The sequence below is a fragment of the Bos grunniens genome, chromosome 9, assembly GCF_055505025.1.
Source record: "Bos grunniens cultivar Pamir isolate PY7600 chromosome 9, Bosgru_T2T1.0, whole genome shotgun sequence".
NCBI lineage: Eukaryota > Metazoa > Chordata > Mammalia > Artiodactyla > Bovidae > Bos > Bos grunniens.
Window position 1 is genome coordinate 96,994,538 of NC_141173.1, and position 26,463 is coordinate 97,021,000.

A 26,463-nucleotide genomic window follows, 5' to 3' on the forward strand; every position below is an offset into this window, starting at 1 on the left:
CACTAAGCCGGCTGTTCTGGGGCCCATAGGAGCTGCTCGGGAGGCGATTGTGCGGCAGGATGAGTGCAGACTCGGACCCGGTGGTCATCGTCTCGGCGGCGCGCACCATCATAGGTGAGTGGAAAGACGGACCTGGCGTGGGGTTTGAGCCGTGAGCTAGGCCTGGCCTGCTCGTGGGGACCGCCTTCCGCCGCACCCTCAACCCACCCACCACAGGGCCTCCGGGACGCTCAGAACCCCGCGCCTCGCGCCTCTGCGGCCGGCCTGCCTTCCCTGCCCATTCCTCGCTCGCTCTCATCTGAGTGTTCTGATTGGCGTCTTGGGTAGGGCCACCGCGGCTCCTTGCCCTCCTATTGGTTGGCGGGGAAAGACGCTTTGCCGCGAGCCCCCTGATTGGCCAGCCACGGGAAGCACCATCTCAGCCTTGTGGCCACAGGGGGCGGGGTCGCTGGGTGGTCTGAGTTGGCGCGGGGCGGGTGGGGGACGCCGGGCAAGGGGGTCGCGTAGCTTAAAAGGAGAGTTAGAATTGTCCTAATGTCCTTAGCGGTATATAGATTTCAAAGGCCCTGGGCACGCTGGAGTGGGCGCCTTCTTTTGTTAGGGAAGCTTTTGCCCGCGCCCATCAAGCTCGGATTTGGGGGAGTGAATGGGTAGGTTTCCCGCGGGTCCGCAGTCTCTCCGCACACACTGGGGACTGCCTGCCTGGGATTCGACTGCTGCGCGTCCCCCGCGCTCCTCTCTCTGCCCGTAGTGGGGCGTCTTTTCCGAGGGAAAAAGCACCGGCCCGCCGGCTCCCCCAGCGCCCCAGGCTCCCTCTCCATCGACCTCGTCTTCCCTTCTGTTCTAGGCTCCTTCAATGGTGCCTTATCGACCGTTCCTGTCCATGACCTGGGCTCAACTGTCATCAGAGAGGTCCTGAAAAGGGCCGCTGTGGCTCCCGAAGAGGTCTCGGAGGTCATATTTGGACACGTTTTGGCAGCAGGTAACTGCCTAGATCAGGGTTATTGGAAGCAATAACCTCTCCTCCCCCTGCTCCCTACTTCACACACAGAAACATGTGTTCTTGCCTCTATGCATTTCATCTATTAGAATGTCTCCTGTCGCCTTCTGCCAGGCCCCATCAGTAGCTTCTCTCCAACTTAACCCGAGGGTCTTTAATATACGTTTCCTGGTCGATCCTACATCTCCGTCCTCCGCTGCCTTTTCATTCTTTAGAGGCAGGACCAGCCTGAGGTATGGGAGAGGATGCAGGGCCTTCTGTATTTCCCTAGTTTCTCACATTCAATAAAAATGCATTGACTTCTTCTGTGTCCCGCTCTGTGCTGGGTGCTGGGACAGGGCTCCACCGGCACAAGTCAGTCCTTGGCCTGCACCGGGTTCACTTCTGTGCTGGCCTGGTGGGTGGCTCCCAGAGAAGGGTGCATCACCCCTGGAGGGGCTGCTGTAGATGAATCTCAGGAGTGTTCCAACTCACTTCTGATTCCCACTAGGTTTACAGGCCCACACCCACTGACAATTCCAAGTTAGTTATCCATAACTAGTGCTCATTCAGAAGCACAATAAATTCTAATTATTCCTAGTGATAATGGTGTCACACTCACGGCCAACTTTTGTCCTTACTGTATCCGAGACCCAAACCATTTTTCTGTACATTTACTTTGCAGTTTTGTAGTTAGTTCCTCTTCCTAGTTCTCCTTTTTCACTTTGTCCTCATGGGCTTTAAGGTTGAAGCACATTACTTTTCTCCTGACTTTCCAAGGCATTGAAGTGTTTGAGTCACACCCTCAGGTGTTAACTCATTTTTTGGAACACTGCCTCCTTTCTTCCCAGACCCAAGCTCAGACTTGTTCCGTTGCCGTAGGGTCCTCCACTCCAGGTTTCTCTGTTACCTCTTCCACATCACTTTTCTCCTCTTGAGAGACTGAGTAACGAATACAGGATCACAGCCTTGAACCCAGATCTGTCCTACTCTTTAAGCCCCGGTCCCCTCCACCGTTGTGTAACTAATATTTACTGAGCAACTGCTGCACTCCAGACTGCCGGGGTCCTGCCCCGGCTGATGCAGGGTGTTCGAAGGAGAGACGGCCTAGGCGACTATTTATATGCTAATTAGAGATATAAGAGTAATAGAATGAGGATAGCTCAGTAGGAAAATTCAGTGGAGAAAAGAGGCTGAGTAGCTTGGTTTACGCGGGAGACCAATAAAACTTCAAGACAAGAAGTTTGCACCACTTAAGTAGGCCGCAGGCGCCCTCTCGAATAGCGGAAGGTGCCCCACCCTAGACACCTTCTCGAGTGGGTCTTAGAAGCCCAGGCATAATTAGTAAGCGTGGTGGGTTCCGCACTCCAGATGGAGACTTCAGCCAGAATGTGAAAAGAAAGACATGGGGAGACCAAGCGCTGGTGAGCAAGGCCCGTAGCTTTATTTTTAACAGGGGCTTATATACTCTAAGTTACACATAGAGGATAATAGGGGATGCAAAGTCAGCAGTTTTTGATCCTTATCAAAAACCAGGGTTTCTTTCCTGCAAATTTATCGTATACAAATGGTTTAGGTGATTTACATCATCTTCTGGCCAGAAGGCCTATTAACATTTTATGACTCTTGACAAGGACTTATCAACAAAGACTTATCTTCTCTTAGAGTAATTATTTTAAGGTTTGGCGCCATCTTCCGAAGATAAAATTGCATTCCTATAGGGCGGATGTGTAATGGGTTTACAACAAAGGAAAGAATTTATTACCTTAAGGGTCTAAAGTTACTAACACCAAGGCCACTACTTATTTTTTCTACATACCAACTATATTAATTAATACACATTCAAGGATACAATTCAGGGGATGTGAAAACTTGGCAACAAGCATTGGCTCATCAATGAAATCCTTTACTAGTCTTATTCTGACAGTTTCTAACTCTCTGAGAGGCTCTAAGCTATTTGAATATCTTAAGCTTCCCGTGAGACTGTAAACAATCATATGCATAGCTGTAGGAGTCCGGGTAACTTGTCAGGCAAGTTAGAGAGTCATCTGAGGGGTTTGGATTTAAACACTCCTAATTGCCCAGGAACTTTATTAATTGGAGCTGTAAGTTAACTCTTTGACAGAGAGAGCGAGATGGTGGTAGGGGACAGCCCCCAGTAAAGTCAGAGGTGAGAGCACAAAGCAATAAAGTAGGCAGACTCTGGTTTTTGGGGGGCACATGCTCGAGAATATCCGGGGGGACTCCTGAGGCTCGATCCCGCCTTTGCGTATGCTGAGCCTTCTTCCTCATGACCTTTGTCACGACTGGAATGCCTCACCGGCTCCCGGCACCAGACATTATCAACTGACAAACAATGTTCATGTTAGATGGAAATCCTCAATTCTCACTGAGTTCACTTTCTGCTAAATGCAGACCATTAATTAATTCTGTTTGGCACTCATTTCTTAACTTTAAGCAAGATCCTCTGGAGTAGGAAATAGCTAGCCATTCCAGTATTCTTGCCTGGAAAAATCCCATGGACAGAAGAGCCTGGTGGGCTACAGTCCATGGGGTTGGAAAGAGTCAGACACCACTGAGCAACTGAGCATGCACGCACCTAAAGATGGGGATTATGAATAAATGCATACTTATTTATACATACTTATGTGGAAGGAAATGGCAACCCACTCCAGTGTCCTTGCCTGGAGAATCCCAGGGACGGGGGAGCCTGGTGGGCTGCCGTCTATGGGGTCGCACAGAGTCGGACACGACTGAAGCAACTTAGCAGCAGCATGTATGAATAAATACATACTTCCTTCCCTGAAGGAAGTGCCCACAATTGAATTGTGGAAAAATATTTGTCAGTTCTGATTTTGTACGTGTCTTGTTATATAACCAGTTAATCATGGTGTGATCAATATTAAGCAAGTAAAGAGGTGCTTCTTAGTAGAGGTTTCCTAAGTAGAGGAAACTTTCCTAAGTTTAACTTCCTACTAAGAGGTTAAACCTTAGTAGAGGTTTAACCCTCTTAATCCTCCCGGGCTTTCCAGGAGGCTCAGGGGGTAAAGAATTTGCCTGCAATGCAGGAGACGCAAGTTCAATCCCTGGGTTGGGAAGATCCCCTGGAAGACGGCATGGCAACCCACTCCAGGATTCTTGTCTGGAGAATGCTATGGACAGAGGAACCTGGTGGGCTACAGGCCATAGGCTTGGAAAGAGTTGGACACGACTGACTCGAATGAGCACACGTGCACGCTTACCCTCCCAGGTATCTTAAGCCATGATGAAGAAAGCAAACAGCCCTAGTGAAAAACAGGAATAATGCCAAATTTCTGCCCTATTTTTTTTCCATGTGTGCTCATTCAAGTACACACTTGATCAAAAGATCAAGCAAAAGATCAAGAAGACAGTTCCTTCTTACAGTATTAATAACTTTGTGGAGGAGGAAGCTTATATTCATGAAGTTTCTATGGTACAGCACAAGAGAATATGTATTCAGGGCTCAGACCGGGACAGGTCCATACAATTCTCTGCCTCTCTCAGGAACTTGACTTGGCTGGGAAGTGGCCGGAGACCCAGTTGGCAGCCTCTTGAACTCTGCATGCACTTTCATCCCAACATGCTGTCTTTCTCTTTGGCTGCTGAGTGGCCTCTGTGATTCTTCTTCCAGGCTGTGGGCAGAACCCTGTTCGACAGGCCAGTGTGGGTGCAGGAATCCCCTACTCTGTTCCTGCATGGAGCTGCCAAATGATCTGTGGGTCAGGCCTGAAAGCCGTGTGCCTCGCAGCCCAGTCGATAAGGATAGGAGACTCCAGCATTGTTGTTGCAGGAGGCATGGAAAATATGAGCAAGGTAAGGCCTCTGAAGAGATGGCATCCCACTCACTGAGGAATTCTGTGCATTGCCACAGCAGGGTCGACTGATGGTCTGAAAGCTGGAACCAAACAGGGAGCAAGAAAAATTTGAATTGAACCTTGATCCCTGCCTGCATGTTAATTATTCACAGTGATTGGGAAATTCAAGTGAAGAAAAAGCTGGTCAACCAGTGTGATGTCCTTAGTTTTACATTTCTTTCTCATTGTGAGGAAAAGTCAAAAACCAGATGTTGCGCTCACCTTCCTGCACGGGACAAAGGGTATTCCTGGGGACCACAGCCTGTCGACCTTTTGTAGGTACACAATGTGGAAGAGAGGACCCACTGAGTGGTGCCCATCTCCAGTGGGCTTGCCAGGTGGGATTGGCTTCACCAAGTTCCATCCCTCCCGCTGACACAGTGGGGGAAAAGGAAAACGTGTATCCCCTGCTTCCTGCAGCAATTCAAGGTCTCCCCTGGGGAACCCCTGGGCAGAGGCCGATTCAGCCCTCCTTGCTCAGGCCTGGGAGGAGACAGGGTGAGCGCAGCAAGTGCAGAGTGATTCTGGTGGGGCCGTAGCAGCACCTGTGTGGTGCTTCATGGGGTGCTTTCACACATGCGGTCATAACAGCCCTTGGTTTGGGCTTTATTCCCAATTTACAGTTAAGGAAACTGAGGTCCAGAGCCAGGACTCAAAATAGAGATCTTCAGACTCTTCAGTCTTTCCTTTCTAGCTGCTGTTGAGTTGGTAGGAGTTGAGAGGGGGCTTCCCTGATAGCTCAGTTGGCAAAGAATCTCCCTGCAGTGCAGGAGACCCCGGTTTGATTGGGAAGATTCCCTGGAGAAGGGATAGGCTACCCACTCCAGTATTCAGGCCTGGAGAATTCCATGGACTGTATAGTCCATGAGGTTGCAAAGAGTCAGACGCGACTGAGCGACTTTCACTTTCAAAAGGAAATCCTTTGAAATCCCTCCACTGAGAAATCTCTCCCCATCGGTTAATCAGGCAACCTGATTATTCTCACTCTAGGCATTGTACGTCCCATCGAAATAAGGAACACATTGTTAGTATCACTTAAGCCCATTGATCAGTTCTTTGTGTAACAAATTGCTGGTTGCTTTGGAAGAATAAATGAGCTTTTTAAAGAAATAGGACAATATTCATAGGTTTATTTGATGGAAAGCTGCAAATGCATAGGGAAGAGAGTTACAGGTGGGTTTCCAAGGGCAGGTGGGGTGGAGTAGCCTATTAATTCCAGGGGTCTTCAGGCCCTGGGCCCTCGGTGGTGAGGAGGATGGGCTGGAATGGAGAAAGGTCACAAGGGGGACTCGGTGAAGACTGAGGAACCACTGGATGGTTTTGAGGAGAGCCTAAGGAGAGGACTAGTTACAGCTACGCCTAATCCATCTGTATTTCTTGTTTCCAGGCTCCTCATTTGGTTCACTTGAGGACGGGAGTCAAGATTGGGGAAACACCGCTGGCTGACAGTATACTTTGTGACGGGCTCACTGACGCATTCCACAACTATCACATGGGCATTACAGGTCAGACGGACGCGGCTGAAAACATCCCGACTGTAGAAAGGTTAAAAGGTCTCTAACATTTGGTTTTGCAGGTGCTTTTCCTCTTTAAGGGTAGGGACCGAGTCCTCATCATTTTGTATCCATGATGACGGGGATAGTTCCCATTTGATGTTGGGGAAATATTCCCTCTCTCCTTTGTGACTCCTTGATTGTCGGGAAGTTGGTGGTGGGAAGAGCCTCAGAGTTCCTCTGGGTCAATCTCTCATTTTATCATATGAAGAAACAGGGCTCACAAATAGTGGCTTTGTGGCAAAGGCAAAATCAGAGATAAGCTAGTACTTCTGGTATCGAACTCTGTATTCGTTGCAGTACACAATCAGGTTTTCATCCACCCGCAAGGCTTGCAATATTTCAACTGTCTTTTCATTATTGTATTCATTATGGTGTTGACCATCTGGTGATGTCCACGTATAGAGTCTTCTCTTGTGTTGTTGGAAGAGGGTGTTTGTTATGATCAGTGCATTTTCTTGGCAAAACTCTATTAGTCTTTGCCCTGCTTCATTCCGTATTCCAAGGCCAAATTTGCCTGTTACTCCAGGTGTTTCTTGACTTCCTACTTTTGCATTCCAGTCCCCTATAATGAAAAGGACATCTTTTTGGGGTGTTAGTTCTAAAAGGTCTTGTATGTCTTCATAGAACTGCTCAACTTCAGCTTCTTCAGCATTACTGGTTGGGGCATAGACTTGGATTACTGTGATATTGAATGGTTTGCCTTGGAAACGAACAGAGATCATTCTGTCGTTTTTGAGATTGCATCCAAGTACTGCATTTCAGACTCTTCTGTTGACCATGATGGCCACTCCATTTCTTCTGAGGGATTCCTGCCCGCAGTAGTAGATATAATGGTCATCTGAGTTAAATTCACCCATTCCAGTCCATTTCAGTTCGCTGATTCCTAGAATGTCGACGTTCACGCTTGCCATCTCCTGTTTGACCACTTCCAATTTGCCTTGATTCATGGACCTGACATTCCAGGTTCCTATGCAATATTGCTCTTTACAGCATCGGACCTTGCTTCTATCACCAGTCACATCCACAGCTGGGTATTCTTTTTGCTTTGGCTCCATCCCTTCATTCTTTCTGGAGTTATTTCCCCACTGATCTCCAGTAGCATATTGGGCACCTACTGACCTGGGGAGTTTCTCTTTCAGTATCCTATCATTTTGCCTTTTCATACTGTTCATGGGGTTCTCAAGGCAAGAATACTGAAGTGGTTTGCCATTCCCTTCTCCAGTGGACCACATTCTGTCAGATCTCTCCAGCATGACCCGCGCATCCTGGGTTGCCCCATGGGCATGGCTTAGTTTCATTGAGTTAGACAAGGCTGTGGTCCTAGTGTGATTATATTGACTAGTTTTCTGTGAGTATGGTTTCAGTGTGTTTGCCCTCTGATGCTCTCTTGCAACACCTACCATCTTACTTGGGTTTCTCTTACCTTGGGTGTGGGATATCTTTACGGCTGCTCCAGCAAAGCACAGCCATTGCTCCTTACCTTGGACGAAGGGTATCTCCTCACCGCCGCCCTTCCTGACCTACGTGGGATAGCTTCTCTAGGCCCTCCTGTGCCCGCGCAGCCATGGCTCCCTGGACGTGGGGTTGGTCCTCCCGGCCACAGCCCCTGGCCTCCAGCGTGGGGTTGCTCCTCCTGTCCGCCGCCCTTGGCCTCAGGGGTGGGGGCGTGGGGTAGCTCCTCCTGCCCGCCGTCCCTGGCCTTGGGCTTGGGGCATGGGGTATCTCCTCCTGGCCGCTGCCCCTGACCTCGGACGCAGGGTAACTCCTCTCGTCATCGCCCCTGACCTCGGATGCCGGGTATCTCCTCTTGGCCGCCCCCCCTGACCTCTGACGCGGGGTAGCTCCTCTAGGCCGTTCCTGCACCGTCGCAGTCTGGTACTCTCTGCCACTGCCCCTGACCTCCGACGTGAGGTAACTCGTCTTGGCCGCCGCCCTTCGGGTATGGGGTCCTCCCGGCTTCTGCCCCTGACCTCGGACGTGGGGTGGCTCCTCTCGGCTGCGCTTTAGCGCGCCCTCTTTGCAGCCAAAGATGGAGAAGCTCTATACAGTCAGCAAAAACAAGACCAGGAGCTGACTGTGGCTCAGACCATGAACTCCTTATTGCCAGATTCAGACTTAAATTGAAGAAAGTGGGGAAAAACACTAGACCATTCAGGTATGACCTAAATCAAATCCCTTATGATTATACAGTGGAAGTGAGAAATAGACTTAAGGGCCTAGATCTGATAGATAGAGTGCCTGATGAACTATGGAATGAGGTTCGTGACATTGTACAGGAGACAGGGATCAAGACCATCCCCATGGAAAAGAAATGCAAAAAAGCAAAATGGCTGTCTGGGGAGGCCTTACAAATAGCTGTGAAAAGAAGAGAAGTGAAAAGCAAAGGAGAAAAGGAAAGATATAAACATCTGAACGCAGAGTTCCAAAGAATAGCAAGAAGAGAGAAGAAAGCCTTCTTCAGCGATCAATGCAAAGAAATAGAGGAAAACAACAGAATGGGAAAGACTAGGGATCTCTTCAAGAAATTCAGAGATACCAAAGGAACATTTCATGCAAAGATGGGCTCGATAAAGGACAGAAATGGTATGGACCTAACAGAAGCAGAAGGTATTAAGAAGAGATGGCAGGAATACACAGAAGAACTGCACAAAAAGGATCTTCATGACCCAGATAATCACGATGGTGTGATCACTGACCTAGAGCCAGATATCCTGGAATGTGAAGTCAAGTGGGCCTTAGAAAGCATCACTACGAACAAATCTAGTGGAGGTGATGGAATTCCAGTTGAGCTATTCCAAATCCTGAAAGATGATGCTGTGAAAGTGCTGCACTCAATATGCCAGCAAATTTGGAAAACTCAGCAGTGGCCACAGGACTGGAAAAGATCAGTTTTCATTCCAATCCCAAAGAAAGGCAATGCCAAAGAATGCTCAAACTACCACACAATTGCACTCATCTCACATGCTAGTAAAGTACTGCTCAAAATTCTCCAAGCCACGTTTCAGCAATATGTGAACCGTGAACTTCCTGATGTTCAAGCTGGTTTTAGAAAAGGCAGAGGAACCAGAGATCAAACTGCCAACATCCACTGGATCGTGGAAAAAGCAAGAGAGTTCCAGAAAAGCATCTATTTCTGCTTTATTGACTATGCCAAAGCCTTTGACTGTGTGGATCACAATAAACTGTGGAAAATTCTGAAAGAGTTGGGAATACCAGACCACCTGACCTGCCTCTTGAGAAATATGTATGCAGGTCAGGAAGCAACAGTTAGAACCGGATATGGAACAACAGACTGGTTCCAAATAGGAAAAGGAGTTCGTCAAGGCTGTATATTGTCACCCTGTTTATTTAACTTATATGCAGAGTACATCATGAGAAATGCTGGACTGGAAGAAACACAAGCTGGAATCAAGATTGCCGGGAGAAATATCAATCACCTCAGATATGCAGATGACACCACCCTTGTGGCAGAAAGTGAAGAGGAACTAAAAGGCCTCTTGAGGAAAGTGAAAGTGGAGAGTGAAAAAGTTGGCTTAAAGCTTAACATTCAGAAAACGAAGATCATGGCATCCGGTCCCATCACTTCATGGGAAATAGATGGGGAAACAGTGGAAACAGTGTCATACTTTATTTTTCTGGGCTCCAAAATTACTGCAGATGGTGACTGCAGCCATGAAATTAAAAGACGCTTACTCCTTGGAAGGAAAGTTATGACCAACCTAGATAGCGTATTCAAAAGCAGAGACATTACTTTGCCAACAAAGGTTCGTCTAGTCAAGGCTATGGTTTTTCCTGTGGTCATGTATGACTGTGAAGAAGGCTGAGTGCCGAAGAATTGATGCTTTTGTGGTGTTGGAGAAGACTCTTGAGAGTCCCTTGGACTGCAAGGAGATCCAACCAGTCCATTCTGAAGGAGATCAGCCCTGGGATTTCTTTGGAAGGAATGATGCTAAAGCTGAAACTCCAGTACTTTGGCCACCTCATGGGAAGAGTTGACTCACTGGAAGACTCTGATGCTGGGAGGGATTGGGGACAAGAGGAGAAGGGGACGACAGAGGATGAGATGGCTGGATGGCATCAGACTCAATGGATGTGAGTCTCAGTGAACTCCGGGAGTTGGTGATGGACAGGGAGGCCTGGCGTGCTTCGATTCATGGGGTCGCAAAGAGTCGGACACGACTGAGCGACTGATCTGATCTGATTCATTATGGTGATCTGAATAACCATTTGACCTAGAATAAGACAAAACAATTGGGGAAGGCAATGGCAACCCACTCCAGTACTCTTGCCTGGAAAATCCCATGGACATAGGGGCCTGGTGGGCTGCAGTCCGTGGGGTCGCTAGGAGTCGGACACAACTGATCAACTTCACTTTTTCACTTTCATGCATTGGAGAAGGAAATGGCAACCCACTCCAGTGTTCTTGCCTGGAGAATCCCAGGGACTGGGGAGCCTGGTGGGCTGCCGTCTATGGGGTCACACAGAGTCGGACACGACTGAAGCAACTTAGCTGCAGCATCAGCAGCAAGCCAAAACAATATCGACAAAATAGGAAACAGGGAGGTTTGATCTTTGGTATTACCACTATAGCTTGCTCCAAGGCTCAGATGATGGTTAGTGTGTTTTTAACAATAAGGTATTTTTAAATTAAGATATGTACATTGTTTTTTTATAGTGCTATTGCACACTTAATACACTGCACATACTGTACAGTGTAGAAATATGGTGGATATCACTTTAATCAAGTGAGCAAAGTTGACATAACCTGAGATAAACTCCAACATGTATCCTGATAAGATACATGAAAAAATGTAAAAATGAAAAAATATCATCCAATACTTTCCCACATTATATTCTAATGCGTTAGAATATTCTAATGTTATATTCCAATGTGTTATCTAATCTTGAGGAAACATCAGGAAAATCAGGATTGGTGACATCTGACAAAGGAACTGGCCCCTACCCTTCAAAAATACCAAGGTTAAGAAACATGGAGATATGCTGAGGACCAGTTGCAAATAAAAACTGAAGAGATTGACAGTGAAATGCAGTGTGTGATCATGGATTGGATGATACTGAACAAATTAGCTATAAAGGGCATCCCTGGGACAACAGGTGGACCTTGACTGTAGACTGAGCGTGGAGATAACAGTATTTTATGAGTGTTGCATTTCCTGATTTTGGTAGCTGTGGTTATGTAAGAAGCTGGCTTTTCTTGTGGGGAAATAATACACTGACGTTAAAATTTAGAGATAAATGGGCATGATACCTACAACTTTCCATCAAACGGTTCAGAAACCAAATGAGAAGGCAAATGGGGCCAAAAAATAGGAACAATTGGTGAAGCAGCAAGAAGGAAATTTCTGAAAGGTATTTTATAGAAAGGAAAGCAGAAGGAAGGCAGCAAAGAAAGAAAACGGCTTCTTAAGAATCCTTGCAACCTTTCCATACCTGGCGGGAGGCAGGAGTGCCACAGAGGACTGTCTCAGCGCACCAGCGGGCCCGCCGGTGTTGGCCATCAGTGCTTGAGCCAGCGCCAGAAGCCGTCCTGAAAATGTTTGTTTTTCTTTCACAGCTGAAAATGTGGCCAAACAATGGCAAGTGAGTAGAGAAGACCAGGACAAGGTTGCAGTTCTGTCCCAAAACAGGACAGAGCATGCACAGAAGGCGGGCCATTTTGACAAAGAGATCGTACCAGTTTTTGTGTCTTCTAAAAAAGGTGGGTGTGTCAATCGTAAAGGTTTAAAGGTCAACAGGGCTGTCTATAAGGCAATCATTACTAGTCTATAAGAAAAGCATTAATAGTCCAAAGGATACCATACAGGAATGTCTGTGCATTGTTATCTTAGTTATGTCTCTCAGGATGCAAAGAAAAGCTGTATTCAGGGTCAATCTGAACATGAGGTGGGGAGGAGGCTCTCCTGGCCCGCGGTCTCCCCGAGGCTGTGTAGGTACAGCGGTTAACGAGACAGGCGTGCTGGCCCCCGGGGAAGGCAGCAGCCCACCTTTCTGCCCCTACCAGTTCTCTCTTCAGAAGCGACTGTCCATTAATTTCTGTTGCTTCTATGTGCGCTTCATATTTCTTGAGGGTGTCATCTTTTGGGGTTACTTAGCTCTTCTCCAACACAACGGTCAAGTTCTTTTACTGACTGACATCAATTATGTCCAGCCTTTGTGAGAGACTGGCTTTGACACCCTAGACCCAATCAGCTATAACCAGCCAAGACCTATACCCCAAACCTTAGCAACCTCTTACATGAAGAACTCCTTGTGACTGCCTTCCTCAGAAAGGGCTGTATTGGTATGGAAAACACTGAAGACGGTACTAATATAATGTCACAATAATTTGTATTACTGTGGACTTTTCTATTAGAAGTATTTTATAATAAATTTTTCTTCCAAATGTGCATCTTTCTGTATCACATTTGAGGAATCCATCATTTCTAGTACCCTGACTGCCATCTTTGTACTAATCTTGGGTCATTTATTTTCTTTTCAGGTCTTACTGAAGTTAAAACAGATGAGTTTCCTCGCCATGGGAGCAACATGGAGGCCGTGTCTAAGCTAAAGCCTTGCTTCCTTATGGATGGAACAGGAACTGTCACCCCAGCTAATGCTTCAGGTTAGATTATTTGAAGGGCGGTTTGGGGAATACCATCTTCTGCAAGGAGTACCATGTACTAAGATTCTTCTTTTTTGGATGGGGGTGGGGGGGGCTGTGCCTGTGGCCCGTGGGATCTTAGTTCCCTAAGCAGGGATCAAACCCATGCCCCCTGCATTGGGAGCACTGAGTCCTGACTACTGGGCCACCAAAGAGGTTCCTGTACAAGTTATTCTAAAATCTTGTTTCAGTTGCTTTAGGGAAAAATGTAGGTTTGACCATTTGTTTTTTATATTAGACTCATATATAATATACCGAAAAATGGATTTGGCTTCCCTGCAGTATCCTAACAGGACATACACATGAAAAAAGCCAATCAGATTTTATCTACTACCTTTGTGCTTTTCCAAAACCAGAAACTCCGATTACCTTCTGTGATGTCTGGGCTACTTCTTCCACTTCATTAACCTCCTGTCCTCCAGTGCTTCCATCTTCCTGTTCTTTCTCCCGTGGAAATGTTCTGTAATCAGTTGTATCAGATTGGCAAACCTACCATTTCTAATTACACTGTAAAGCCTAACAGTACATGACTTTGCCAAGATGTGTTAAGGCTGACTTAACTCACGTCTCCTGGTGTTAGAGAAAGTAGACACAGCTACTTAACGAGGATGGCTTCCTATTTACAGGAATTAATGACGGTGCTGCAGCAGTGGTTCTTATGAAGAAGTCGGAAGCTGGCAACCGTGGGCTCACACCCTTAGCACAGATAGTTTCCTGGGCACAAGCAGGTGTGGAGCCTTCGATTATGGGAATAGGACCAATTCCAGCAATAAAGCAAGCTGTGAGTTTAATTTTCAGTGTTGGTACCTGTCCTTTGTCGCCAAAACCTCTATGGGAGCACACCCGTAACTTGTAAATGCTTTATTTCTGTCTTCTTCAAACCTTTGCTCAGATCCTTCCCACTCCAAAATGCTGAGACGAGGCTTGATTTTGTTTTCATCTTTATTCCTATCAGGTTTCACCTGCGTGTCTCTGAGCCTTCCAATTAGCCTTAAATGTGCTTATTCATCTAGTTTTCGCTGTTCTTTACTAAAAGAGCAGCCAACATTTGGATCACGTGCTCCATAACCTCATGCGGACCTAACAAATGTAACTGGTTCAGATTAACTGGGCAGTTTTTAGGAGATCCTTCATCACACAGTATATATCCTGCTTTTACATCTACAACAAAGAATGGTTCCGCCTGAGTTCTTAAACCTCTGTTCAATTTAACCTTTCCTTTAGGTTGCAAAAGCAGGGTGGTCGCTGGAGGATGTTGATGTATTTGAAATCAATGAAGCCTTTGCAGCCCTCTCTGTTGCAATAGCTAAAGAACTTGGATTAAACCCAGAGAAGGTAAGCATAACCAAGCAATCCTGAGAACTTGCAAATGAATGTTCACAGTGCAAGAAATTGCATGCAGCTGTGCGTACAAGCGTGCTACATTGTGTCTGATTTTTTGTGACCCCATGGACTCCTCTGTCCATGGGGCTCTCCAGGCAAGAATACTGGAGTGGGTTACCATGCCCTCCTCCAGGGGATCTTCCCCAGGTCTCTGGCATTCTGCTGCAGTGCAGGTGGATTCTTTACCACTAGCACCACCTGGGAAGCCCCAGTTTTAAGGCTGTCAACACCAGAATACAGGCTATGTCCCAAGTCTTGGCCATACAGTAATGGGTGGGCACTGGGTGGGTTCCTACTGGGACTCCAGGGAAGGTGACATTTTTTTGCTTCCTAAGGCAAAAAACTTACCTGCATTAGTTCACTTCCCACAGAAAGAGTGCATTTTAAATCTTTGTTGTGGGATAGCTCCTTGACCAGGGACTGAAACCAGCAACCTCCTGCAGTGGAAGGGTGGCGTTTTAACCACTGGACTGCCGAAGAATTCCCGTATTTAAAATCCTTTAAACTAGTCAGAATGAATGGTACAAGGGTAAAATCACTTCCTAAGCAACTGAAGTAAAAACAGAATTTGAGAAGGTAGTTTACTGGTATGACATTAATGATTTTATGTCCAGAGAAAACTATAAATGACACAAATCTTTCTGCCCCTCAGGTCAACACTGAAGGAGGAGCCATAGCCCTGGGCCATCCTCTTGGAGCATCTGGCTGTCGGATTCTTGTCACCCTGTTACACACACTGGAGCGCAAGGGTGGACATCGTGGTGTTGCTGCCCTGTGCATTGGGGGTGGGATGGGAATAGCAATGTGTGTTCAGAGAGGGTGAAACTGCTGCCCAACAGCTAATTAGGCTGAGTTAAACTAAAACCACAATTGCATTTTTTACTAATAATACTAAGTCATGTGAAACCAGAGGACCAAAGTGAGGGTGGAAACTATCTCCCACTTCACAAGGAACACAAGACTCGGCAGCCTGTTGCATTTTAATGTGTAATATTCGAGGTACAAGCAAGCTGCATCTAACATTGTCATAAATAAAACAGATCAGGCATCAAGGGCTCCAGAGTGAACAGCATCTTCATAACCTCCATGCTTATCATCTTTGCTTTCTGGGTGTAATTTAATAAGATCATCAATTCGAAGAATGGTAATTGCAGCTTCAGTGGCAAATTTCAAGCTCTTAACTTTAACTATGGTTGGTTCAAACACCCCTGCTTGTTTGTTGTCACGGGGTTTACCATTGACCAAGTCAAGACCAATCCTGCAATTTAGGAAAAAAACAATTGAACAGCCTCTTCCGTAATTCGTATCCATCCCATTTTACCTCTTTAAAAGCTGGCTTACAAATGCCAGCTATTCCATTAAAATGTTAACCTTGGGAAACCTGAGGGCAGATCCCTTTAAGTAACTAATTATGGATATACAAATTCATCACTGAAAGAGGTGTAGAAAGCCTAGGTGGAAGTCAAATATTTCTAAATGCCACTTAGTATCTTAAAGGGAGGCTGCTTAAAAATAGGCATGGACCACCCAAAAATAACTTCCTCTTTCTGGGGAACCTTCCTACTGTACGTAAATGACTACCTAGAGAGAGGTGAGGAATCATTTGGTAACTAAGACACACCAATGCTAGTAATCACTAGTCACCCCCTTAATGAGTTTAAGAAGAAAAACCAAACTACCGTATATGATACACAAATGACAATGAAAAAGGGAGCGTATGCTTACCATTTTAGATTTTTTCGTTCTGGGTTAACCTGAGCCTCGTTATGAAAAGCTCTTAATTTTGCAACCAGATCTGTGGAGTCCTGGGCAGCATTAACTGCCAGAGTATTAGGAATAACAAGAAGAGATCTTGCAAACTCCGCAATAGCGAGCTGTTCCCGGGAGCCCTAAGAGGAAAGACAATGAGGTGTCTTCACAAAAGAAAGAAAACCCAAAGCAGCAGCTTATGAACCAGAACAGGCTTCAGGGTGTTCTCACCATGCTGGTCGCGTAGTTCTCCAGGTAAATGGAAAGGGCCGCCTCTACAGCGCCCCCACCTGGGACCACAGACTTTGACTCCAAAACTCTCTTCACCACACAAAGGGCATCGTGTAAGGAGCGCTCCATCTCGTCACACATGAAATCATTTGCGCCACGTAAGATGACCGATGCAGAGGTACGAGCCTTAGTGCTATTTAAAACAACAGCGATAGTCTTTAACAGTAATAAGTCCATGAAGAAATTCACTACTACTTACACAGGACATTTAGACAGGGAAGCAATGTCTAGACCATGGAGAAGAGATGAAATGGTAACTTCACCTCCATTTACAAGGGCCCAGTATTGTTTTATCCCATGCGTATAACTGCTCATATCACTGAAGGACTATAGCAGCAAATAAATGGGAAGGTGATCTGTTTTTACTCAATACTAAAATCTGTACAGCCTTACAATGTATGAAGTAGCTCTTACTTTTTAATTAAGATCAGTTCATCATCACAAATTCTCTCCTGTACCACTTCTTCTGCTTGTCCCAACATTGAAGCTTCAAAAGTTTCTTCGCCTTCCAAATTGGCCAGCGTTGACAGAACAGTTGCTATTAAAAATAATTATAAACACCTGTAAGCACTGTTCTCTCGTGAATATTTTCAACCCTGCTTTAAACATTCAGAAACATGGAATCTACCATAGAAGTGACACATAATCTCAAGTTTAAGGCTTACAGTAAGACATTCAAGGAACCATCCTATCCTAAGAGAACGATGTCACTTCGAGGTGAAGAACACTGAAGAACTTTCCCAGTTACAAATGCACAAAAGATTGCACACATTTGTACACAAAGCATTAAGGAAGTTTTCTGGATCTGCTTATCTTACCATCCAACGTAAAAAGAACGTGACAGCTGCAGGAGACATACCTCCGGAAGCTTTAGCAATGCGTTTAAGGTCCCTTTTCAAAACTCTTCGAACTGCCATAGCACCAGCCTCCACAAAATACTTCAGACACATGTCGTCAATTCCACCAGTGGTTAGGATAACGTTGGCACCAGTTGCCAGGATCTTCTGGATTCGCTCCTTGGTGATGTCAGATTCTCTACAAAAATGCAGTACTTGAGTAGTAACCCAAAGTTATCTTCTGTATTTTTACTATTACATAAAGCTTGAACTTCCATTAAATATTTTTCATAAAGTAACTACAGATTAAATGATACTAATGAGTCTCTCCCTTCTATGAGCAGAACTTACATCAGTCCAATTTACAGAAAAATTCAAGGAATTAAATACCAGTTAGCTCTCCCCACCCCAACTTTAGTTTCTAACCAAGAATGGCGCCTAAGAAAGGAAGCTTGACGGACCTGGTAGGGAGACAAGACCATCAAGCAAACTCGAAGGCCAGTGTCACTTGCAATACACAATGCAATGCAGGGAGGACAAGCACACGAGAGCCACGTGTCCAGGCTGGCAGGGGGACAAGGAAAGCTTGACAGTCTGGAGTTGAGGGGTCCAGAGTTGGAACTCCAGGTAGGAACAGAAAATGAAGAACTCTGTAGCAATGTCAGAGTCTGAATTGATAAGTTTTTTTTTTTCTTTTTAATATTTTAAAGCGAGAGTAGTAGTATCAATCTGTGTTTTCAAAGGATGAAAGAATGAAGACACTCTGAGGCAATAACTGGAGATGAGTCTATCTGATGTGAACAGATGGCCTTAACAGAGAAGGCAAAGCTTATGGCTTGGGTGACTGGGAGATTCAGCGATTGATTTCTGGAGTGAAATAAATACTAACAGGTTGGGGGCAAGATGAGAAAAAAAGAGTTCGGTTTTCAACAAGGTGAATCTGAAGCCCCCATGATATTCAGGTGAAACTGCATGGGAATTACAGGCAAACTACGGGATACACAGATCTGAAAAACAGTCAATAAATATTTACTTATTCAAAGAACAGAGAATCTTTTTTCTTTTGCCACACCGTGCAGCATGTGGACTTGCAGTTCACTGACCCCCTGGTGAACTCAAACCCGAGTCCCCTGTGGTAGAGGCTTGGAGTCTTAATTGCTGAACCACTAGGCAAGTCTCAAGATCAAAGAATCTTTATAAAGTGAAATGAGTTAAAGATGAACCTCACAATAAACCTCTCTACATCCTAGACAAATACTGTATGTATGTCAAAGCCATGAAACTAAATCATTCAGCCTCTACCTTTACAGACCTTACACTTTAAGACGTATTAATACATAGTTAGAAAATGTGGTAAGCCCCAGGAAGACAAACTGCAGTAACTCAAGGGACAGCATAATTCAGACTGAGGGGGAAAGAGAAGCATCTCTGAAAGTTACCAACTGAAAAACAAGTAAAAAAAAATTAGCCAGTCAAAACAAGCAGGCAGAGAATGTTCTGGGCAGAGGAAGGAACATTCTACTCTTAGGGGCTGAAGCTCTTAGAGAAGGAGCTTGGTGGATTCTGGTTTCGGCTGTGCTAGACCACAGTGCAAAGAGCAGATAAGGAACTGAACTAACCCAGAGTGATGGGAAACCTCCAAAAGGCTCTGGCCTTGCAAGGGGTAAGATCAACTTGGCTGCTCTGTGGGAAACAGCCTTGGAGGTGATGAGACAGGAACCAAGATGACCAGCTTGATACCCCTGGAACAGCTTGGGCAAGAAAATGGAAACGAAAAGTGGGTGAGTTTGAGATTTGATTTACAGAGAGACATCAAGTGGTCTTTGATAGGTTAGCAGAGAAAAGGAAAAAAAGGAGTTAAGGACATTTCCTAGTCTTCTTCCTCAGTAGAGGGGTCCCTAACTAAAACAGCAAAGAGCAGTTTTGGGGGTATCATCACAAGTTCAATTTTAGACATAATGACTTTGAGATGCTTAAAAAACATTCAATCAATTCAAGCTCCAAGAAACAGATTCCAAGTCTCCGGTACAAAGGATGCAGTGGCCCAGGCACAGGACAGATGATGCAGAAGCAAAATGCTGCTCCAACCTCCAAGTTTTTCAAAAGTAGCCAAAGGCTTGATAAAGATCAAGTGAAACTGGATGTGTGTAGTGAGCTTCACAGCAGTGGTCACTAGTGATCTTAGCAAGCGGTTCTCCACTGGAGGAGCTGAAAAGGGCATAAGAAATAAAACACCAGAAAAGTTTTTGTGCCAATCACTCTTCTAACATCTGGCTATACAGAAATGAGGAAGGACAGGGAGTAACTGCAATAGGATGTGTACACAAGAGGCTTTTTTATTATATTTAAGGATAAAAGAGCTACAAGTGAAGTGAAAGTATTAGTTGCTCAGTCATGTCTGACTCTTTGCGACCCCATGGATTATATGTAGCCCATCAGGCGCCTCTGTCCATGAGATTCTCCAGGCAAGAAAACTGGAGTGGGTAACCAATCCCTTCTCTAGGGGATCTTCCCAATCTGGGTATTGAATCCAGGTCTCCTGTACTGCAGGCAGATTCAAGAGGCTTTTACAATAGTTAAGGGTAAGAGAGCTACAAGAGGAATCTAGAAAGGAATGAAGAATAGAGTCAGTATTGAATATGCAGTTCAGCAAGAATAATCAATGAAGCAAGACTGTAAAAGCAGAAGGGAACAGGATCTCACACACTTATTCTAAAGGAACCTGCCTTTGAAGGAAAAAAGGACACCTTTAGATACCAGAGGAGAAACCATTGCAATGTTGGCGCACTGCAACGAAGACCCAGCACAGCAAAAAAATAAAAAAGGTACACTAGCTCTCTAGCATGTCAACCAGTAGTTAAAGACCATATGCACTGCCTAGTACCTGACAATGTCAGTTTTCATCTATTACCCCAATCTCTCTTAAGACACTGTCACCACATTTTCTAATTTCCCTGGCAGTTTAGGTAATATAATTAGACTTTGGTTAAAAATGTTAATTTTTAAAGTCTGATGGGAATACCAGACCACCTGACCTGCCTCTTGAGAAACCTATATGCAGGTCAGGAATCAACAGTTAGAACTGGACATGGAACAACAGACTGGTTCCAAATAGGAAAAGGAGTTCGTCAAGGCTGTATATTGTCACCCTGCTTATTTAACTTATATGCAGAGTACATCATGAGAAACGCTGGGCTGGAAGACACACAAGCTGGAATCAAGATTGCAGTGAGAAATATCAATCACCTCAGATACGCAGATGACACCACCTTTATGGCAGAAAGTGAAGAGGAACTAAAAAGCCTCTTGATGAAAGTGAAAGAGGAGGGTGAAAAAGTAGGCTTAAAGCTCAACATTCAGAAAACGAAGATCATGGCATCTGGTCCCATCACTTCATGGGAAATAGATGGGGAAACAGTGGAAATAGTGCCAGACTTTATTTCTGGGGGCTCCAAAATCACTGCAGATGGTGATTGCAGCCATGAAATTAAAAGACACTTACTCCTTGGAAGGAAAGTTATGACCTAAATAGCATATTGAAAAGCAGAGACATTACTTTGCCAACAAAGGTTCATCTAGTCAAGGCTATGGTTATTCCAGTGGTCATGCATGGATGTGAGAGTTGGACCATAAAGAAAGCTAAGTGCCAAAGAATTGATGCTTTTGAACTGTGGTGCTGGAGAAGACTCTTGAGAGTCCCTTGGACTGCAAGGAGATCCAACCAGTCCATCCTAAAGGAGATCAGTCCTGGGCGTTCTTTGGAAGGACTCATGCTAAAGCTGAAACTCCAATACTTTGGCCACCTCATGTAAAGACTTGACTCAGTGGAAAAGACTGATGCTGGGAGGGATTGGGGGCAGGGGGAGAAGGGGACGACAGAGGATGAGATGGCTGGATGGCATCACCGACTTGATGGACGTGAGTTTGGGTGAACTCCAGGAGTTGGTGATGGACAGGGAGGCCTGGTATGCTGCAATCATGGGGTCGCAAAGAGTCGGACATGACTGAGCGACTGAAGATATTCACAGTTGGAAAAAAAAAAGTCCAGTTGCATAATCTACCATACCCTGCTACCCATTAGACTTTTTAGTTTATCCTTTGACAGTAATTTACAAACATGCCTTTCCCAAGGTCAAAAATGAATCTCTCAACGTACCTCTGTCTAATCTGGTCCAGTTTTTCAGGGTCTGTAATAACCACTTGTACACCAAGCTTCATTTTTGTTTTCTGCAGGCTGAAGTCAAGGCAAGCAATTTTTGCATTAACTATTCTCTTGGGCATGCCTAAAATTGAACACAACATTAAGTACCTTTACAATTAACAATGCTATATTTTATAAAACACACCTATCCTTAGAAAGAACTGCACAGATTTTAAATCATTATAGGTAAACACACAAATTTAGATTTTATTACTTTTAACATTATAAACTAACACTCATGACATTAAACACATGTGCTTTCTTTTAATTGGCATCTTTCTTAATCATATGCAATTACATTACAAAGAAACTGGCAACACGATGTACCATTTCCTTTATCTCTGGGCTTCACTAAAGAATAAAAGTACACATGTTGGACAGTTCATCTGAAGATGGAGTAGATAATCCACAAATAGCTAGCTTTATCCTTTAGCACAATGGTTATATGACAAAGTGAAATCACAAGCCTTACCCTGGGATCCCACCACACAGTTGAGAGCATAGCCGTTGATGAGCATACTCTCCATCTGACTTCTGCCATGGGCTTTCAGAACATTAATGGAGTTGACTGGATAGCGAGGCTGGCCTCTGATATCTGTGTATTTAATAGCAAGCACAGCATCTACCACCAGGTTAGCGAAGAAATCACCATTTCTAAGCCAGCAGTTAAGGAAAACAAGAGACTTGGGATGGATAGTGGGCGCCCATGAAAATCAAGGGTAACACAAAGGCACTTCCCTTTAGCAATCTCACCAAAGAAACAAGCATCATATATGCCACTGAAATGTTAGAAAACTGTTTATCACCATCTGCACACTACTTTCACAATACTTTGTATTACCCTTCCCCGCGGAAAAAGGAAAATTAGGCAACTTCAATACAGCATCATCTGGCACAAAAACTAACACAGGGTTTTACTTTTAAAAAGCCTAAACTTTATTAGACCATCACAAGGATACATTCCAATGACTTTGGAAGACATCGATGTCTTAGCAGCATTAATCAGGCAATCCCTTCCAAGCTCATCGGTGTTAATAATCAGATTTTCACTGATATAACGCACTGCTTCCCTGTTTGAAGTGTGGGGGAGAAAACAATTCACTACTCAGAATCTTGTTTTATCAGTGTGTCACAATATTTAGGGCATCAATGCTCTGTTCAGCCATTTCATATAGGAGGAGGACACGAGCAAATCCCCCCTCTTCAGATCACGGCAGTTCTTATCTATCCCACAAGCATAGCCACTAAAATCTATCAGGAGATAATGTGGTAGTCAAATGGGAAAAAAGGGATACTGGCCCTAGTTAAGTGTTACCACACATACACTAAAACACAGCTTTATCAAAGTATAGTCATCAACTGGAAAATTCAAAGAACAGAGACTCTAAACTATTACATCAAACAACAAATAAAATTTTTTCTGAATGTAACAATCTTACTTGCAAGCAAGTCGATAGCCACTAATAACTGATGTGGGATGAATTTTCTGTTTGACTAGTTCATCTGCATTTTTTAGAAGTTCTGCTGCAATAATAACCTGCAGAGAAAACATCCATTGCTCTCATGTTATCCTGACATTATGGGCAACACGTATGTACAAATACTAACACACATCAGATAATAATAATGAGAATGATAGGGGCAAAGAGATTAACTCCTTATTAGAAATCAGAAAAAGATAACCCTACACAGTATCTCATATGGAAATGGATAAAGCCAGATAGGAGTCAGCAAACTGTTCTGGCTCTTAACTAGAATAAGCTAGTTCTGCAGTAGAACAGTAGAGACAATTCATTCATTCCTTTTCAAGATGAAGTGCTTACATAGCTTTCAACATAAGCTAAATGGGGAGCCTGACAATTAAATGATCTGCACTGTTTAATTATTTATTTATTTTGGACACTCCACTCAGCATCTGGGATCTTAGCTTTTGGACCAGGGATTGAACTCAGGCTCTCAGCAGTGAAAGCCTGGGAGTCCTAACCACTAGACTACCAGGAAATGCCTGATCTGTACTATTTTAGATTGTTATTTAGAAAATCATCCTTTTACGGAGACCAAAAATTACGCTTTAATCAAAAAGACTTTAAAATTCTTGCCTGCATCTTTTGGGGGAAAATTAATTGTATTTAAAAAGCTTTGGTATCATGTACAAGTTACTTAGCAAAGATCATTCTTTCAGAAGAGGTGGATTCCATTCTTTCATGGCTTAGAGATTAAACATTTCCCCACAAACCAATGCTTTTTTTTAAGACAGCAAATTATTATTTTTTCCCCTCATAAAATATTGTTTCTACTACATCAGTGTGCTGGGTGATCTTCAAGGCGTTTATATCATGTTATTGATCATGTTTACCAACTCTCTCAAACTCCCGTTTGAACTCATGAGTTCACTTGTCAGCATTTAAAATATAGAAACATCTTGTTTTTTTTAAATACTTGGTAAGGTTTTAGGAATTTCTTCTGCGCCTCAGGTTGTAAGAGAAAAAGAAAACATTTTTTTTTTCCTTTAAATGACTTACTTATGGTTAGGGCTTTATTTTCTGAAACTTTGATTTTAGGGGGGAAAAAAACACTAGTCCTCAGTTAGCAGTCTTTACCTACCACGGAGGTGGTCCCATCTCCCACTTCTTTGTCTTGCAGATCTGCTAGCTCACAGAGAACTTTGGCTGCAGGATGCTCTACCTCCAGTAGCTTCAGGATGGTTGCACCATCATTAGTAATGGTTACATCCTAAGAAATTTCCAGGGGAGAAAAAAATGACATAATCACCCACAAAAAGAGACTATCCCCTAAATTAGCCCAACCCTGTTATGATACATTCACCTTCTGTATACCTTCCAATACCAGCACTCTGACAAACACAAGTGAGATATTCATGAACTTATTCTTTAAAGTAATGAACATTACGTGTAGACATATACTCACACCAATGTCATCCACCAACATTTTATCCAAGCCAACTGGACCAAGAGAACTTTTCACAATATTGGCAATTGAAGCTGCAGCCATGACTGTAAATACAAAAAAATTTTTTTGAAAACTCAAGATCCCAAGAGACAATCATTTTGGTCTAAAAGAAGTAAATGACAGCCTCTGAATTTTCAAATTTATCTAATCTGTCCTAATCTGAAAATCAACCAAAAGTCTAATGTAAGGAGAGAGCACCCAGTAATATACAGTTTTAATTCAACTGCAGACAGACACCAAGTGTTATTAAGAGTACTCACTTCATCGCTTTAAAGAAAAAATAATCACCTACTAGTCCTCACTGCAGATTCTGCCACTCCACACAAAACAAAAAGATACCAGCCTTTTTCAGATTCTGGCAAGTTAAAAAAAAAGTTATTTAAAAAAAATTAGTAATTCGAATGTTCTGACTATACTTCAAATTTGCCCACGACAAAAATCAATAATCTATCAAATAACGGTAAGACTGACTGATTTCAACTGGTAAGATTCACAAGATCTGTGACTTCAAGCGACTCAACAACAAATGCTTTAACAGGTTAAAGTTTACTAGATAAACTCATTTTAAGTACCGCTTATGTTAACATTCAACTAAGATCATGGCATCCGGTCCCATCACTTTCTGGCAAATAGATGGGGAAACAACGGAAACGTGACAAACTTTATTCTTTGGGGCTCCCAGATCACTGCAGGCGGTAACTGCAGCCATGAAATTAAAAGACGCTTGCTCCTTGGAAGAAAAGCTACGATCAGCCTGGACAGCATCTTAAAAAGCAGAGGTATTACTTTGCCGACAAAGGTCTGTCTAGTCAAAGCTATGGGTTTTCCAGTAATCATGTACAGATGTGAGAGTTGGATCATAAAGAAAGCTGAGCGACCGAAGAATTGATGCTTTTGAACTGTGGTGCTGGAGAACTCTTGAGAGTCCCTTGGACTGCAAGGAGATTAAACCAGTCAATCCTAAAGAAAATCAGTCCTGAATATTCACTGGAAGAACTGATGTTGAAAGGGAAGTTCCAATACTTGGGCCACCTGAGGCGAAGAACTGACTCACTGGAAAAGACCCTAATGCTGGGAAACACTGAAGGCAGAAGGGGACGACAGAGAATGAGATGGTTGGATGGCATCACCAAATCGATGGACACGAGTTTGAGCAAGCTCCGAGAGTTGGTGATGGAGAGGGAAGCCTGGCGTGCTGCAATCCACGGGGTCACAAACAGTTGGGCCTCGACTGAGCGACTGAACAATGTGCAAGTCATCTGAAGTCTATGGTCACGCACTCATCAATAATACAAAAACAAAGCAGTTAGAGATAATTCTGTCTGGTTAACGGCCATAAAACGAGACCCAGAGACGCCTTTCTGGACTAGAACCGAAACAAAAGGGCGGGCGCAGGGGCCCGGCCGGCAGGGACTGGAGGTGCGGCGGCACGTGCCGGTGCGCGGAACTCGCTCTCCCAGCCCCCGGCCTCCGCAGCATCCGGTCAAACCGCGCTACGCCCTCGGCGGAGACCTGCCGCGGGACGGAGAGGCCACCCACCACTCCCAGGGGCCCTGTCGGGGGGTAGAGAAGGGAAGCCACGAAGACGGCAGCCAAGGCCGAGGCGGGGGTGAGGGGGACGCGCACCTCCGCGGGCCCGCCTTAGGCCTCGCTCAGACCCTCACCGTTCTGGGAGCGGATCGCCTCCCCAGTGCTGCGGTCCCCGAACACGGACAAAGGACCCTCCATCCTGGCGGCGGGGCGCACGTCGAGTTTCCCTCACACCGCGGGCAACCAGCGTCTCACGGTCCCCGGGCCGGGCGGTGGCCACTGCAGCCGCGACGGCGTGGAAAGGACCCGAGCGACGTCGCTCGCGGGGGCTGCTGGGAACGCCGCTCCCAGCCTCTCCCCTCCCCAGACACAGACCTTGCCGGGCCGCGCCGCGGGGCAGGACGGGGAAGAAGGTGGAGAAGCGAGAGCGCG

General features: G+C 44.9%; 2 protein-coding genes, 1 long non-coding RNA gene and 2 other non-coding genes across 8 annotated transcripts; 1 reads left to right on the forward strand and 4 right to left on the reverse strand.

Moving 5' to 3' along the window:
* On the forward strand, positions 1–15,508 carry ACAT2 (acetyl-CoA acetyltransferase 2). 4 transcript variants are annotated; one of them, XM_086316658.1, is made up of 9 exons: positions 1–114; positions 848–982; positions 4,632–4,813; positions 6,242–6,359; positions 11,986–12,129; positions 12,910–13,032; positions 13,698–13,852; positions 14,296–14,406; positions 15,107–15,508. In XM_086316658.1, exons 1-9 carry the CDS (start codon positions 60–62, stop codon positions 15,275–15,277), a joined length of 1,194 nt encoding a protein of 397 aa, XP_086172784.1. In that variant the 5' UTR covers positions 1–59; the 3' UTR covers positions 15,278–15,508. The 4 variants fall into 4 exon arrangements, with proteins under 4 accessions (XP_086172784.1, XP_086172786.1, XP_086172785.1 ...); XM_086316659.1 differs by lacking the exon at positions 1–114 and adding an exon at positions 400–650; XM_086316660.1 differs by lacking the exons at positions 4,632–4,813; positions 6,242–6,359.
* LOC147366428 (uncharacterized) lies at positions 11,778–14,916 on the reverse strand. Its single transcript, XR_015132484.1, has 3 exons — positions 14,803–14,916; positions 13,441–13,531; positions 11,778–11,985 (listed from the first exon to the last, which is right to left on the reverse strand). It is a non-coding gene; the product is annotated as an uncharacterized LOC147366428 (long non-coding RNA).
* Positions 15,417–26,434, reverse strand: TCP1 (t-complex 1). The gene is made up of 12 exons (XM_086316657.1): positions 26,166–26,434; positions 24,460–24,545; positions 24,136–24,264; positions 22,971–23,068; positions 22,491–22,601; positions 22,004–22,185; positions 21,487–21,613; positions 17,354–17,529; positions 16,909–17,032; positions 16,435–16,627; positions 16,180–16,343; positions 15,417–15,712 (listed from the first exon to the last, which is right to left on the reverse strand). The coding sequence occupies exons 1-12, from the start codon at positions 26,227–26,229 to the stop codon at positions 15,496–15,498; spliced, it is 1,671 nt and encodes a 556-aa protein (XP_086172783.1). The 5' UTR covers positions 26,230–26,434; the 3' UTR covers positions 15,417–15,495.
* On the reverse strand, positions 16,716–16,845 carry LOC147366430 (small nucleolar RNA SNORA20). Its single transcript, XR_015133510.1, has one exon. It is a non-coding gene; the product is annotated as a small nucleolar RNA SNORA20 (small nucleolar RNA).
* LOC147366431 (small nucleolar RNA SNORA29) lies at positions 22,680–22,816 on the reverse strand. Its single transcript, XR_015133509.1, has one exon. It is a non-coding gene; the product is annotated as a small nucleolar RNA SNORA29 (small nucleolar RNA).
* Positions 26,435–26,463: the final 29 nt, after the last annotated feature.